Consider the following 17,244-nt stretch of genomic DNA (forward strand, 5'->3'; position numbering starts at 1 on the left):
ATCCAGCAGGAACAGATGATTTCAGTGGAAGTTCAGATCTCCTAGGTGTGGATCACCGTCAAGATTCAACAGTCTCAGATTTCAGTTCTAAGATCTGCTCTCGGCTGATAAACCTGATCTGTTTTGCAACACAAACACTGGAGTCTTATTCCAGCATTCCTAACAGCTCAGCTGGAAATCACATCCAAACTGCTCCCTGTAATGTCAGCGGTAGAGCTGACTGTGCGTATTAGTGTGGTCTAAAGACATCTGTGCGACAGGAAATGTCAGCTTCCACAGCAAAAGAATATAAAACAACCTTACTAGGTCTCATCTTAGCTATCAGAGGCTTCAACATCAGATTTAGTAAAGAACACAAGGACATAACGTGCTAACTGACACCAAAGAAAACCAACTGTGACTCACCAAATCCCAATACACCAAAAACAAAAGTAAAGAACAACACCAATGAAATGATAACTGCTCACACTCATTTAGGAGCAATTCTCACATGTTCAAAATACAATCAGATCATATTGACCTGGGTTACTTCCTCATTATTGATCAATAAACTCAGTCATGCTTCAAATTAATTATTTGAAATGTGCATGTATGTAATAAATTAAAATACACAAAAGTAAATAAAACAAATTCACTGTTTTGATCAAAACAGAAATACAGAATATTTTTTGTGGCACAGTTTATTTTATCTCAACTATGGTTTTGTGATATTTGATCATTTACATATTTCCATCTTTAAATTGTTCTGATTCAGTCATTTTTACTTTTATGTTCTTGTTCTAAACTGAACTGCAGCCAAACCAAAGGCTGAACTGAGAGCTGATAGGACAGCTGTTCCAGTAGGGGGCAGTGTGACCCTGACCTGCTCTGTGAGCCCATCATCATATGGATGGAAATACTACTGGTACAGAGATGGGAAATCTTATCAACCTGTGACAAATGAACAAATCAGTGTCTCAGAGGGAGGACTCTACAGCTGCAGAGGAGGAAGAGGAGAACAAGTTTACTACACAGAGTGGAGCCAGTTAGTCTGGATTGACACAACTGGTGAGTTTAAATGTAACTTCCTACAAAACACTACATCTCATAGTAACTGAACTTTTTATCATTCACGTGTTTTTATTGTACTTTCTTGAACATTAACAGCCTCAAACAGGCCTGTTGTGACTCTGTATCCAAACTGGTCTGAGATATACAGAGGAGAGACGATCACTGTCAGATGTGAGATCCATGGAGGAGACACTGAGTGGGATTATGAGTGGAAAACAAACAGCATCATAAAACCTCCAAATCTAAATGAATACAGGATTATTTCTGCTTCATCATCCAACAGTGGAAACTATCGCTGTAAGGGCAGAATGAAAAGTTCACAGCATGAAACAACAGAGTGGAGTGATTCAGTCACACTGACAGTTTCTGACAGTAAGTCATATTTGCTTTAAGCTGTTTGAACACTTTGTAAAATGTGTTTCTGTTCATATAGACTGAGATTATTATTTTTTGTATAAACTGAGCTCACTGTTCAGAGACTGTACTACATGTTCACTGAGAGAAAATCTTTGTTGAACAGATGAACCCCGTCCTGTCCTCACTGTGTCTCCATCATGGCTGAGTCCTGGAGCCTCAGTAACTCTGAACTGTGAGGTTGAACATCCGTCTGCAGGATGGAGCTTCTACTGGTATAAAGCTGTTCCTGATCTATCAGAGAAATCCTCCAGTTATGAGCTGCTACCTGATGGCAGTGGGACTGCACAGGACTCCTACATCATTCATGGACAGACACACACAGCAGGATATGTGTGCAGAGCTGGAAGAGGAGACCCAGAGTATCACACTGATCACAGTCAACCAAAGTTTGTCTGGTCTGCAGGTCAGTTTGTTTCTCTCTGTCCTTTCAATAAGCTCATGTTAGGTCATTTTTATTCAACAACATTTAGACCGTTAAAATCTCATCTCCATGACAACCATTTATGCCTGTGTACATTAAAACTCCCCAAAAGAAGAACTGAACTGAATATTTTCCTTTCTCTCTGTGATCAAACCAAACTGAATTTCCTTGTTTCCTTTTCTTATTTTTCAGTTTTATTTAATGTGATAACATGAAAAACAAAAGACATCTATGACATTTTAAATGTTTTGATATTTAAACTCATGTTTCTGTTTGTACTGATTATTTTTACTTAGTGCACAGACAGGATTTACACAGTTAAGACTCTTTGTTTGGTGCTCAGGTAGGTGTTCAGATAAAAAGTCAAATATAGTTAATAAAGAAACAAAGATGTCAGCAGGCAGGTTAACAGCTCTGACAAATACAAGACAAACACTGACTACAGATGGATGCTAGAAGAAGACGTCACAAATAACAGCTGCTGTTATTGTTCATTTAAAATATACTTCAAAGGTTTTTAGTTTTGGTCCTGCTGCTGCAAAATATCTCACTGTAGAAGGAATCTGTGAAACAGACAATATCACAGAATTATGACAGAAACATTACAGCAAATGACTGAAGTGTGTTCAGAGTGATCTGTATCAGGTGGATGATGCTGAGAGTGATGACTCAAAGCTCATGATGTCACATGACCTGTACCAAGCTCTACATGAGCTGCCAGCAGATAAAGCATGTGGGTTAGATCATCTTAAACATGTCAGTATCCGGCTCCTTTGTTTTCCATTGATTTGACTGTCTGTGTGATTCAGGGCTTGTTGTCAGACTCAGTGTTGTCTCACCAAACAAACACTTTATCATATTGAACTATTAAATTTGATTTTCAAAACAAAAGCTTCAAACAAACAAATATTTTCACTGTGATATTTTGAATCCTAACATCTGTGAGCTTTGTCTCTTCACTGCATGTTGTTTCCAGATGTTCATTCAGCAGCGTCTCTCACAGTGAGTCCTGACAGAGTGCAACACTTCACCTCTGACTCTGTCTCACTGACCTGTGAGGGAAACTTCACTGAGTGGAGAGTGAGGAAGTTCCCTGAGGACGGCCGACTCTCTGACTGTAGGAGAATGACTGGATCCACATGTAACATCTACACATCAAAGTCAGATACTGCAGTGTACTGGTGTGAGTCTGGATCAGGAGAGTTCAGCAGTGCAGTCAACATCACTGTACAGAGTATGTTATTATACATTTACTTCTTGGATCTGAATGATTTAAACGTCACATGAACATTTGTCTCAGCTTTGCTGTATGTGAAGTAATTCTATGTGGCAACACAAACAAAAATGAGAATTTCAGACAATTTCAGGCAACAAAGCATCAAAATATTCTTGGATGTTGGTCTAATTTCTCTTCATCCGTTCATAATCCAGTTTGTCATAATTTGCCAACAGTATTTTTTTTTCTCTGTCAGAATAAAACTCAACAAAGCTCAACATCGCTGTCGTCACATTAGATGAACCTTTAATATCTCAATAGAGAGAAATTTGGGAAACACGTCATGCAAAATAACACAAACATACAAACATTTACAATTTCATCTTCAACCATTCAATAATGTCACTGTCAGTAATTTGACTCCTGCAGGAAACATCCCAACTATATTTCCAGTCCTCATAATCACTCAGAAAACCAGATCTGCATGTAGATCATGAGACACGACTCACAGCTTTTTCTAAAAGTTTTGCACCAGCTGGTCTGACTGAAACAATATGTTTGTTTTTTTGTTTTCACAGATTATTATTATTATGATGATGTTCCTATCCTGGTGAGTCCTGTTCATCCTGTGACTGAGGGAGCTTCTGTTAATCTGAGCTGCAGTTTGAGAAAACAAAAAATACTTTCCAATGTGTTTTTCTATCACAATGACAAACTTATTCAAAATGATCCCCGAGGGGAGCTGAAGATCTCTGCAGTGTCAAAGTCTGATGAAGGTTTCTACAAGTGTCAGTACTCAGGAAGAGAGTCAGCACAGAGCTGGATGTCAGTTAAAGGTGAGCAGGAGCAAAACGTGATGGATTTTAATGGATTTCATGCTTGAGAAATAACATCATATTATCTCTTTTAATGTTTAAATCCATCTGGGTCTATTTAGTCAGAACTTTATAAAACTATTATGTAATATCTCTATATTGTCAGGTTTAATATTGTTGTGATTCAGGACTCAGGTGAAAACAGCAGAGGAAGTAATGAGTGAAAGTTTCTTTATCAAACAGGATAATTCATTTAACACAACAGATTGTGAGCTTCGACTTGGTCAACAGGAACAAAACATAAATGAACCTAAACTTAATGAGTGAGTCCTACAAAAACATCTTAACTGAGGTGAGAGAGACAGGCCAGAGGAGCGGACATAACAGCGTGAGGGCGGCAGATCTGTGGGAGAGGAGAGAGCAGTTAGGGCAGGAAATCTGAGGGAATGTGACAAGACAGAGAGTGTTCATAAAGTGGCTGCAACAATGCCTTACTTGGAGTCCAGACTAGCTGGGGGTAAAGAAAAAAGCAGAGGTCTGTGGAAACTGCTGAACGATGGGCAGGCAGGCAAGTGAGGAAGAGGCTCCGAGGGGGCAGCGGTGGTGGTGAATAGGGGGGTAATGATCCAAGGTGGCAGGCGTCTGACTGGAGGTGAATGATGGCATGAAAACGAATCTTGAAGCAGGAAGAAACTGAAACAAGGGGAAAATCTGTTAGCATACAAACCTTATTTTCCTAGAAAGGATCCCAGCAGACCTGCCTGGTTACCTCACTGACGAGCTGCAGTCATGTTAACTATCCATTAACATTTGGCTTACAGCCACCGAGGTCTTCAAGGTCAACTTTATGACTAAAAAAAAATCCTTATAACACAGAAACTATGATTCTTACAAAGGTGTTGTGTCTTGTCAACATATAGAAAATACTGTATAAAGATTTAAAATATCATTTGTTTGACCTCTGACCTCACTTTTACATTTCACATGTGCTCTTGTTGTCATGTTGAAAAAATCTGCCTTTGGACTTATTTTTACTGAACTACAAACTTCTGACAGTACAAATAAAACAAAATAAATACACTGAAAATACAATATTGTTCCTTTAAAAGCAAATACTGTCAAGTGAGCTGCCTTAGCAGAGATTTGTGCTCTCAGAGTGTTTGTTTTATACTTTATTAATAATTAATTATTGTTTGTTGTCACAGTAACCATGTCAGGAGCTGACAGCTCTTCATCTCCTGTGTGGTTGATGGTTGGACTGGTTTGTGGAGTCTCTCTCATTATTATTCTCCTGCTCTTGTTGTATCGCTGCAGACAGTCCAAGTGTAAGAGCCTCTTCTTTTCATGCTGTATTAGAGAGTTTATTTACTACATACACTTTAATTATTCACACATATACATGTATTCTGATCTCATGACACAAAATATCAGTGGAACAATTTATACATGACAAACATGTGTAATAACATTTGTCTCTTTCACAGATTCCTGCTTCACCAGGTTGGTAAAATACTTTTTATTATTATTTTAAACAAACATCAGTTACTTTTGAGTTTATTGTGTTTATTTCATGTTTTAGGTCGATCCAGTCTGAGAGTCACAGTCCGGGCTCCTCCACAAATCATGGAGTCAACCTGAATGAAACTCATGAGTACGACTCTGTTCATCCTGGTCAGTATTTAATCCATCTTTATTATCATTATTAATATTGACTTTTAAAATAAGTCTTCATTAACAGTAACAGTTTTTAGATTAACTTTGTGCTCAGCGGCTTTTAAGAGAATATTTGTCAAAATCCAGTTGGACAAACATCCAAACAGTAAACTGACACATAAAATGAGAAATAAAAATAATTTTACAAACCTGATTGTGTCTTTAACTCGACTGAAAAAATCCATAATGTTATTGTTTCATATCAGAACAGCACAAACAGTAACAACATTATGGGTTCATGGTCCAAAAATATCTCATGGTCTTGGTTTTGACATAAACAGAATTATTTAAACTCTCCTTTATGTTTTTATTAAAATGATTAATGTGACCCTGGTTCATCTTTTTTTAGGTACTAATAACCTCTATGAATCTGTTAGCCAAGTGGAAGACAACAGAAATGGTGCAGTATATTTGCTGAAAAGCACAGAGCAGTTACAGATGAAACTTGTTTTTGATTTAATAAAATTAATTCCATGTGAAATGTTTACAATCCTGTAACTAAAATATGAACATTTCAGGATCAGATGAACATGAAGATGTCACATACGCTCTTATTGAACTTAAAAACGTTGAAAAGAAGCGTAAGTACATAAAACATGTGCAATTAAATGTAAATGTAATGCAAAATAAAATAAATAAATATTTTAAAAAATCTAACAGTTAATTATTTTCTCATGATAAATATTCTGATCATCTTCACAGAGAAGCATCATAAACCAGAGCAGAGTGCTGTTTACTCTGAGGTGAAGACGGGAGCTGCAGGTACAGTCACAACAGTCTCATTCAGTGTTTGTACTGAAATGTGTCATTTCATTTTGTTGCAGCTAATTATAGGTCAACATGGAGTTTAGTTATTCCCTTACCAAGCTTAGCTGCTACACATCAGCAGAGTTAATCTGCAGTCATTTAGGGTTTTGGTGGGTTAGTCATTAAATCAGGTGTATTTGTTTAACATGATACTGTGTTGTTGTGTTGTTGTGTTGTGTTCTACAGACACGCTGTAGAAGTTGAACAGATTTATTGAGTGATTCAGAAACACAGCAGGTCAGAATGTTTGCAAAGAACGAAGAAAACTCAAAACAAACTTCTTCCACAGTTTGAGTTCAGTCTCTTCCTCAGATCAGAGGTTAATCTCTAATCTAAGGCCTTTGATCAAAGTCTTTAATCTGGGAGGCAAAAAAACTCCCCTTTCAGCTGGATTTACTGAATCACAGCATCCAGAGCTTCTGAACTAGACCACTGATCACAAAACCAAACACCATCAAATAAAACACATAATCTGAGTGTGCTCGATCACTGGAGGCCCAGCAGAGCACTGTTTAAGCTGGTTGTTTGATACAGGAAAGTATTGGATGTGCCAATAGCATGGAAACTTGTGTGTATGTGGAATAGATGTAGGGCATATAAAATATGAGTAAGGGATGAAAGAAGGGAGTGATGCTGACGGGCAGATGAGTATAAATGATGCTGTTTGGGAAGGTTCGAGGTTCTTTTTGTAGTTTGCTAAAGATGAGTAACATCAGCAACATCTGAAGAAAGCACTGTGGAGTCACAGTCAAAAGTTTCAGTTGTCCAATCACTGTGGACTTATGAAGTGAAATTATCATTTTTTTGTCTCACAAAAGAGTTGGAAGACTTTGTACTTGTGATTAGTTATATTTGGATAAAATTCAGGTGACTGAATCAAGTGATTATTACTAGTTGATTAAGGTTTTTGCCCCTGCTAATTTGCTTAAATAAAATATCCTGTGTTCAAAATTCTAAATTGTTAACTTTTTTGTAACAGTAAAAGAAACCTGTGACATATTACATCTCGTCAATGGTTCTTGTTACTCTTAGCACTTAAAGTAGTCTGTTCTTTTCTAAAGTAATAATCTAGTGAAACTACAAAGAGCGAGAATCATTAAGGGGAGCGTAGCATTAATGCTGTTAATGGCTGTGGCTGACAAATCTGCAGTTTAAATCCACCTCTACGTCCAACAGCTCTGTGTCATATATCTGCTGATCAAATGTATCCTGACTTCTCTCTTAGAGGACAGTCTGATGTATGCTGAGGTCAAACACCCCAAAAAAGGAAAAGCCAAGAAGAAAGCAGGTAAACAAAGTCTGCCATCACCTCCAGTGAATGTTGTTCAACATGTTTATCTGGTCTTAAAATCTTATTTCCACTCACAGGAAAATCAAGTCCTGCAGCTGATGCAGCAGTTTATTCTGAAGTCACATTAGGAAGCTTTCCTGGTAATTATGCTGCCATGCAGGACGAGTTATTCTTCAAGTTATTAAATGGCGAACATCCTGAAACTTGGACATTTGTGTTCTTTGTGTGTTTGTCTTACAGGTCAGTGAGGAGAGCTGCAGCAGCAAAAAGGAGCATTTTATGAATCCACTGTTGCTCCTCTGCTGCCCAAATATCAGACATGCTCACTTTTTAGTGTTTATGAAGATGATATTGAATAATAATATGATATAGATTCTTTTAGCATAAAGCACACAGAGGTGTGTCCTGTTTCAGATCCATGCTCTTTATATGCAGCTGATATTTTTTATTCATTTTTAAGCTTTAATATAAAATTTTGAATGTATCCTGTTCCAATAGCAAGTGAGAAAAAAGTTTTGAAGTCTGTGATTTTTAATACCTGAAAGCAACAACTTAAAGTCAGCAGAGTCACATTAGTGCTGGTATGAACACCAACAAATACGTTTACTGTCTGAGTTTAAAGATCTGCATCATGTAAAAATGAATTATTTGTTATAAAAACATGAAAAAGCTGAGCTTGATTCATTTGATGTCAGATACTGTCAGATGCTGTGAATTTTATTTTTTATTTAATTTTATTTTAATATTGTTTGCTGTTCTCACTTTTTCTGGATTTAACATTTTACTTTTTTTAAGGTTATATATTTTAAATGTAGAGCGCTGCGATCAGCTCTGTTGTTTTAAACATATATGAATAAATTTAACCTTGACTTCACTTTCTCTTATATTTTCATCAGAGTAAAGATTTAAGATTGTTTGTGCTTGATTAGATTTTCTGGTTTGGAAGTGGACCACAGAACTCTTCATGATTGGCTGCTTTAAAGTTTTTATTGAAGCTATATTGTGATGTTACGTTTTATTTTTTCAATAAGACGCGGTGTTCTCCATTTAGAAGTACTCATGTAGGTACACATTATTACTATTTCTTATTATTGAAGAAAGAATAAAGGCCTGGTCATCAAAACAAGTTGGTTAGGTCCCAGTAGACATTTGTGCCCAGAGCTATTTGAGTTGATGATGCAGGCTTGAGGTTTAAAGATGTGTAGGCATCACTGGCTGCCTTTACATTTGTGCTCGTCCCACATGTGGCTTTCTAGAAGAACAAAACACAGCTGGGTCCAAAAATATCATCAATACAAACAGTGAGGTGCAGCTCTGCTTTCTTTGTCTGTTTGTTTTTAAAATATTATTACTCCTCAATCCAGAAGCAGTGTACACCTGGACAAGTCACAGTTGTGCCATATGACTATCAGACAGAGACACACAAGCATTCAGGCTCACATTCACACCTTTAGAATTACCAGTTAATCTAACATGCAGGTCCTTGGGCTGTGGGAGGCAGCTGGAGTTCCCAGAGAGGGGCCACGCAGACCCGGGGAAAACCCAGTCAGGACCTTCTTGCTGTGAGGAGACAGTGCCAACCAGCACACTGCTGCCACCTGCTGGTTTCTTATTGCATTACTCTGGAACAGTAATCCCAGGAATGCATGTGTGAAGTTTATCCACACACCTTTTTTGTCCACTAAATGTTACCTGTAAATAATCCCTCACCACTTGAGAGTAACGTCCTCTTTTCAGGTTAAATTGCTGTATAAGTAACATCCATTTCAACATCTTGTTATAATGTAATTATCAAGTCTAGTTGGCTGATTTATTATTTTAGCAGATCTGTAGTTTACAGTCAAAGTTTCATAATTGCTTCTTTTATGTGACCTCATTGTTATGTTGCTCTTTAGGCTGATGTCTTAATTTAATCTGTGATCTTTATTGTTTACAGCCATTGTGCTTTTTTACTGCTATACTGGCCGTTGTTAACTGAGTCCATTTAAAATAATGAGAATAAAACACAGATCAAAATGATGATTGTGGGCTAAAAAGAAAGGAGCCAGTTAAAGTGGTTCATCTGACCAGGACCAGGTGTCTCCTACTATAACCTTCATTCACTGCACATTTCCACAGCCTATTTCATTCTAAACACTTGCATGTTTTCCAGACATGTTTCTCCTGGTCATCAGGAAATCACAATATTCAAAGAGTCAACAGCACATTCAGATCAGATGTCTTTTCTAATCACCTGCATGTCTGGACTTTGGGATGAGCTTGGATGGAGAAAACACTGAAAACATGAACATAACTTTTATGAGCTGATCATTCAACAGCTTAATAATGAATCTGCTGATGATCTGCTTTGACAGGACTGTGATCAATAAGTCGATGTTATAAGTCGAGACGAGTCAAAATGTTTCCAAATGAAAGAAGAATTATAAAAAAGACTTTGGAGCAGTTTAGCATGTGAGCAGTGTTACAACCCAGAAGACTTTACACTTATGTTTGTGGACGGAGATGATGAGTCCTCAGTTTACTGGCATCATTGAACCATCTGGGGTGTAGTGGGCTACAGATGCTGAGGACACTGTCAGAGTAATATTTGATATCCCTTTATTTAAAGTAGCCAATGAAACCCCACAGTACAGGAGTTTTACTTTGTTGTTGTTTTGTAGTACTTCATAATACACTATATAGTTGTTGGTGTTATTTCCCACCATTTACTGTGTAACTTTGTGAATTTATGGCATTATTGTATTTAACTGTAGTGAAACCCTACACTCAGAGATCCTGGTCTAACTCCAAAGATCTCCTCTGGAACCACAGCTGCTGACCAAACTTACAGATTTATACTTTTATTTTTTTACTTGTTTAAGGAAATACTGCACACTGCTGCTACAGGACCAAAACGCTGCATCACAATGGAGGCTGCTGGTATTTGCCTAACATGATAGCTCATGTACCCCAAGCTCACTGTAACTGCATCATGCCTGAATGTCAACAATACAGCAGAGAGAGTGATATTATACCCCTCTCGTCAAACTGACAGGTCATTAATTATTCATGAGCTCCGGAAGTAGGAAGTAATTAAGGAAGTAATAAAAATATGATATTCATAAAAATATAATTGATTATTTAGAAAGTTTCTTATATATCAAAATAGCATTCTTTTATTTATTTAAGCAATTAAATTGTTTTTATTTTTTTATGCTCAAAAAACGCCATCTGGTGGCGGGTCAGTGTGTGTGTGTGCGCGCGCGCGCGCCCGAGGCTGTGTGTCTGGGCGTGCGGGGGCGCGCCCGTGTCTCCGGACCATGCTCTCTCGCTCGGGCTCCGTGCTCATGTGTTTAAAAATGTATTAAACCATATTAAAATTGTTTAGTTAAACTTGTGCTTTTGTAACGTTCAGTATGGCCACAAACACATGCTGCATGCCTTGGGGGAAAACTTTATTTCGATTTATATGCATTTGTAGATTTAGAATAAAACTCATACTGATGTGACAATAAAAGTGATTTGATTTGATACTCAGAAAAAACTCGCGATCCCCTAACCTTAACCCTCCTTAGAAACATAAGCAGGGAAAACTCCTTAAAAAACCCTCCGCGTTTTCTCCAAAACCCTCCGCGTTTTCTCCAAAACCCTACAATAACCTGTTAGGGTACCCCCTCTATTCCCAAAACCTTATATTCGATAACAGGGGAAATCCTGAAAAAATCCTTAGTCTTTTTTTCTCAAATTCAGCGCCCCGCGGCTCCCTTCATGCTCAGCCAAACAAAGCCAAAACTCCTTTAAAAAAAAATTTCTCCGCGATTTCTCCAAATCCCTAGAATAACTTGTTAGCTACCCCTCTATTCCCAAAACCTTATATTCGATAACAGGGAAAATCCTTAGTCTTTTTTCTTCAAAAACTTCCCTCTTACTAGCAACCTCTAAAATTCAACGCACACTCTAAGTTCTACCTCGCTCTTAATCTCCGATCCACAACTTCTTGCAGAGCACAATTTTTTCCTGCTTGTTCGCTCCCCGCTCTGCTCCCGAATGCGCTGCTTACCTCGTTCGAAATTTGCGCCGGAGACCAACTCCCCCCCTTACTTCGCCCCGCTGCCAATCACATAACTATTGCACCGCTCCCTTCGCACCCCGGTTAGCCAATCCGCTCCAGGTCCGATTTTTATGATCTCCCGCTCAGGTTAAGACTACCCCCGAGCTCCCAGAAGACCCCTGCCTTCAGCCATATCAACAACTGGAACCGCTCAGACTGCTTGCGAGTTCGCATAGAGAGCGGCCGATTTCAACAGCAACTTGCGTCTCTTTCCTTATCCGCATATCATTCGGTAAGTGTTAATCTTCCTCTCTAACTACATTTTTGCATTTTCCTTTTTACCATTCTGTCAATCCTTTCATTTAAAAAAATAAATAAATATCACAATGGTTTGTAACACGTACAATACACCATCCATCCATCCATTCGCCTCCACTTATCCTTTTCTCAGGCTCGCGCGGTGCGCTGGAGCCTATCCCACGTACAATACACTTTAAAATATATATAAGCTCCACTTTTAACTCCCGTAAAAGTTTATACATTACATGTCTACATCACCTATCATGGCCTCATCGGGTATCTCATATCATCTTGTTATTGTTATGTTATGCTCCTTTGATATTTTGCTAGTTTGCGTGTTTTAAAACTCTTTTTGTTTTTCTTTATATTTTTAGACCCAGATGTGTTAACCTGATCCCTGCGAAACACCAGCTCTGCGTGGATTTTGACCGCGAGTGACCGGATGTTGTTTCCGGCCTGAGGTTGCCTGAAATGCCGTGAGGCTCGTTTGAAAGATTGCGCCCGAGACCAACTCCGCCTCCAAGGCATGCCTACCTTTAGCTGCCACCAGTGAGATATCAGAGCCGGGCTCCACATATCCAATCAGGAGCACGAGCAAGACAGCTTTTGCAGACTCTCCAGAAATATACAAGTCCTTACCAACTGCTCTGCAACCCAGTGTTTCTGGTCCCCTCACTAACATCGCTTTTTGAGATATTTTTTATGAACCACCAAAAAAGCAATTTTACCCCACAGACTGGGTCTGAGGGCAGCAGCGGGGACAAATGATTGTAATGAAGCGACGGACATTTCATGGCTGGTCTTGCATAATCGTGAGTTATTATGTCATATGGTGATAAGTACATAGTTTTGCAAGAGGCATACAAGCACTGTGGAAAAAGTAATCATAAAACTGTTTTTGTGAACACCCTACGTTATGCTTTAAAAAATGTGATACATGTAATGTGATCATCAAAGAACATGATTTTTTTTTAAAACTTTTATTCTTATGCTTTTAAAGTATGTCAGATTATCTTAAAACACTTATTTGTATGTTATAATGTTTTTCTTACACCATGTGTAATTTTTATAGACACCTTATTCATTGTATCAATGTGTAATTATGTATCTTTGATAAATAAATAAAATATTTAATCTTGTATTTGTGTACTTTCTGGTGATTCAATAAAAAATTAGTCACATATCGCTCTGATAAACACAGATGGCTGAAAGAAATGTTTGATGGAACAAAGGAAACAAGTGTCTTGCTGCTAAACTTTTAAGTCACCATGGTTTAAATGAGAAAGTCTGTATGTAAAACATGAAAAACTCCATATCAGTGATATCTACAAAGGTGTACTCATTTCTTTGTAATGGTACTTTACTGTTCCAATGAAACAAAAAGAAAATCTCATTTTTAAAGTACATTTTTCGGCCATCCTGACCTATTTTCAGGGGCAAGAATGTTGATGTTAGACTGTGTTTTAAATCAGGTTGTGATCTTAAACTAACTATCACAGCACTGATTTCAGTTGTAATCTCAATTAGAATCCCAATTTGGCTTTTCTCCAGTCAGTGTTATGGTGAAATTGAACTTGTTCTTTTGTGTAATTGCACATGGCCCAGCAAAGGACCCCTTAGTAAGCTGTACAGCATAAGTTTTCAATTCACTTTTGTCAGAAAACTTCACAGTATGAGAAGTTACAGCACAGTTTCTCCAAACGTGTGGTTCTTTTTCAGCCAGCGTGCTTTTAGAGCATCTACATTAGCTCATGTAGTAAAAGTACAATCAGTAAGTGTACTTTAACATTTGAGATTCCGAGTGACTCTTGCTTAGATCATGTGAACTATATCATGAACCTTTTTTGTATAATGCATCAAACGTGTTCAAATCAGTTTATTTTCAATTTATTTTAACTAATCTAGAGACAAGCAACTCCTTTTTAGCTTCTGTTATGTATTTACCTCTCACACCTTAATCTAGATGTTAGTGTTCTCAGAGTTAACATGTCTCATGTTGCCATGTTGTATTTCTAATACCCAGCCTCAGTGTTCGCCCTGTTCACCCTCAAATCCAAACACCAATGATCTAGATATTCACAAAATTCATAAGGAGATTCTTAAGGTCTTAAGTTTTGTTGTTTTTATGTTTTACAAAAAAAAAACTTCACATTTTTTATATTTTTAAACGAAAGTGACATGCAAGGATATTTTTCTTTAGTGATGTTGCTTCAGCAATCTCAAATACTAATTATTCTGGGAATTTTTATGGTCAAACTATGTGATTTTCCAAATGTGTGTGTGTGGAGTAAAATGACCTTGTTCTTATGATGTTGTCACCGTGAATCATTTAGGATTAACAACACAAATTGTATCGATAGCAGAAACAGTCTTATAACTTATAGTTCTCACACGTTACCGCTAGTTTTACAAACGCAGTCTTCTTCAGCTCTGTTTATGTAGCTTTTATGAAACTGATTTTCCATAGTACAAGTAGAATTTAATTTTTCTTTGATCTCCAGTATAAATGCAATAATTTGCAGGCTTTTTACTGAAACTCTCACAATGCAACACTCAATGCTCAGAGCTTCATATATCAACAGCTCTGAAAATATCTTCTTTTTTAAAGTAATGTAGGACAGGATCTCTCACTCTCTGTGTCTCAAAAAAACCCAACTAAACTGGCAATCACCACTAAACAAATGAAAGTAGTTTATGGCTTTTTTTATCAGCTGCATTTCTTTCATTTATGTATTGATCCCATTGTTTATTGGTAATGCTTTTAGGTCACTGTTTTAGCATGTCTGCCTCACACTCCATTTAAACAGTTTAACAGATAGTGGGGTCTGGTAAGGAAGTTGGGGGGAAGCAGACAACTCCACAGGAAGAGTCTTTTTGTCTTTTCTCCACTGTAAAAGATAGCAAGGCAGTGTGAAACTTTCTTTGCGGGAAAGACAAAACTGAGAGCCATGCTAGGCTCAGTGAGAGACTCTGCTCACCCTCTGCCCCAGCGATGGCAGTCCCTCACCAAGCTTGATTTCTGTTCTTTGTCTTGATTAAAGAATGTTAGCTACCGCTCATCGCTTGTCTGCAGGCTTTATTAAACGGAAAACTTCCACAACAACCTCTAAACAGTGGTTTATGGCTTTTTGTCACCTGCAACACCATGTAACACTTGGATGTTAGATTCTTTTACCAGTCAGTGTTGTTAGCCCCAACCCCCAGGCTCCAGGTGTCTGAGCTCTAACCCTGGCTGCCAAATGTCCCCCTGAGGCCTTTGTGCCTTTTACCACCAGACTAAGTTTGTAGTCCTATCTACTAATATTTTTTTATTTTTTTATTAGATTTGAAACGGGGAAAAACAAATAACTCGATTGATTCTTGCAATGCTTTTCCAAGAAAGTTTTATTTGATGTAACGGGTTTCCAAAAAAAAGTTTTATTTCAGGTATATAAACCATTACATTTGATTCAAGTAAAACAAATAATTACATTGATTCTTGTAAAGAGTTTCCAAAAAGGTTTTGACTGACAACAACGCTCACCTGGAGGATCAACACTCAGGCTAATGATGCTGATGGGGTTATTGCTCTGGGGATTTAGCAGGTGAGCTAAATCATGTGTAACATGTGAATTTCCTGAGTGTGGCATTAATAAAGTCTGTGTCTATGTCAAAGCTGACGTTTAAATTCCTTTTTAAATTTACCAACATTTCTGATTTGCGGTTAAGACTGTGACATGTTTTCACCATTTGAAAGCCAGAAGAGTGATCACTCTTGAAGCCTGGTTGCTGCAGAATACTAGGACTACTAGTACTAGTTCTAGTACTACTGCTACTCCACAAAGCACATTGTTCAGGAATTTCACAAATTTGCTTACGTCTAATGTGTTGGCTTACAGGTAAACTTGTTTTGCAGATGGATAGGATGAAAACTTCCAGCATCACATAATGTTTTCCGATCAATAGGTTTGGAGTAAAAAAGAACTGGACATATATTTGTCTTCTTTGGGCTACTTTTATGTCAAGAAAGTTAACTTATTTAGAACTGTGATCAAGGATAACACATAAACCCTTGAAAATGTGATGGTAAAAGAGTCTAACATCTAGGTGTTACATGGTGTTGCAGGTGATAAAGATCCATAAACTACTTCCATTTGTTTAGAGGTGATTGCCAGTTTTGTTGGGATTTTTAGAGATACAGAGATCCTGTTCTGCTTTACTTAAAAAAAAAAAGGATTTTCAGAGCTGTTGATATATTAATCAGTGTTCATAGAAACATGGATCAACCCTGTTTTGACAGTGAGAGTGTTACATTGTGACAGTTTCCATAAAAGTCTGCAAATTCTCTGAACAGGTAGCCATGAAGCAGCCATTTTTTTTAAAGATTAATTAAACTTAATATTATTTGTATGGCCATATCACAACAACAGCATAGCCTTAAACCAGGTTTGGAGTAAAGAGAACTGGACATATAGTTTCTTTTTTGGGTTACTTTGAAGTGAAGAAAGTTAACTTGTTTAGAACTGTGATCAAGGATAACACGTAAAACGTTGAACGTTTCAATATAAAAAGTGTACAAACTCCAGAAAAGTGGCAACTGCGGTGGCAAAATTGCAGGCAATTTTCTCTTAAGTAGAAGTACAGCTGCTAGTGTCAAAAACACTCGAGTAAAAGCTTGATAAAGTATCGGGTCAGAAATGTGCTCAAATTGAGGAAGTCAAAGTAGTAACCTAACTGAACCTTGTGCTATAATAAAAAAATAAAATAATATTAGTAGATAGGACTACAAACTTAGTCTGGTGGTAAAAGGCACAAAGGCCTCAGGGGGACATTTGGCAGCCAGGGTTAGAGCTCAGACACCTGGAGCCTGGGGGTTGGGGCTAACAACACTGACTGGTAAAAGAATCTAACATCCAAGTGTTACATGGTGTTGCAGGTGACAAAAAGCCATAAACCACTGTTTAGAGGTTGTTGTGGAAGTTTTCCGTTTAATAAAGCCTGCAAACAAGCGATGAGCGGTAGCTAACATTCTTTAATCAAGACAAAGAACAGAAATCAAGCTTGGTGAGGGACTGCCATCGCTGGGGCAGAGGGTGAGCAGAGTCTCTCACTGAGCCTAGCATGGCTCTCAGTTTTGTCTTTCCCGCAAAGAAAGTTTCACACTGCCTTGCTATCTTTTACAGTGGAGAAAAGACAAAAAGACTC

General features: G+C 37.7%; 1 protein-coding gene across 1 annotated transcript in view; it reads left to right on the top strand.

The window, feature by feature from the left end:
- Positions 1–17,244, top strand: part of LOC146580106 (uncharacterized) — a 326,051-nt gene that overhangs the window by 213,792 nt on the left and 95,015 nt on the right. The window contains exons 18-26 of the mRNA XM_085268041.1: positions 1,571–1,870; positions 2,865–3,122; positions 3,683–3,940; positions 5,137–5,250; positions 6,157–6,213; positions 6,335–6,394; positions 7,665–7,727; positions 7,808–7,870; positions 7,971–7,976. Of these exons, the coding sequence (XP_085124167.1) occupies positions 1,571–1,870; positions 2,865–3,122; positions 3,683–3,940; positions 5,137–5,250; positions 6,157–6,213; positions 6,335–6,394; positions 7,665–7,727; positions 7,808–7,870; positions 7,971–7,976 (1,179 nt within the window). The remainder of the gene's footprint in view (positions 1–1,570; positions 1,871–2,864; positions 3,123–3,682; positions 3,941–5,136; positions 5,251–6,156; positions 6,214–6,334; positions 6,395–7,664; positions 7,728–7,807; positions 7,871–7,970; positions 7,977–17,244) is intronic.

This window comes from Mchenga conophoros, linkage group LG3 (assembly GCF_057382185.1).
Source record: "Mchenga conophoros isolate Kocher_MC1m ecotype Shallow Benthic linkage group LG3, M_conophoros_male_GT1.1, whole genome shotgun sequence".
NCBI classification, from domain to species: Eukaryota; Metazoa; Chordata; class Actinopteri; order Cichliformes; family Cichlidae; genus Mchenga; species Mchenga conophoros.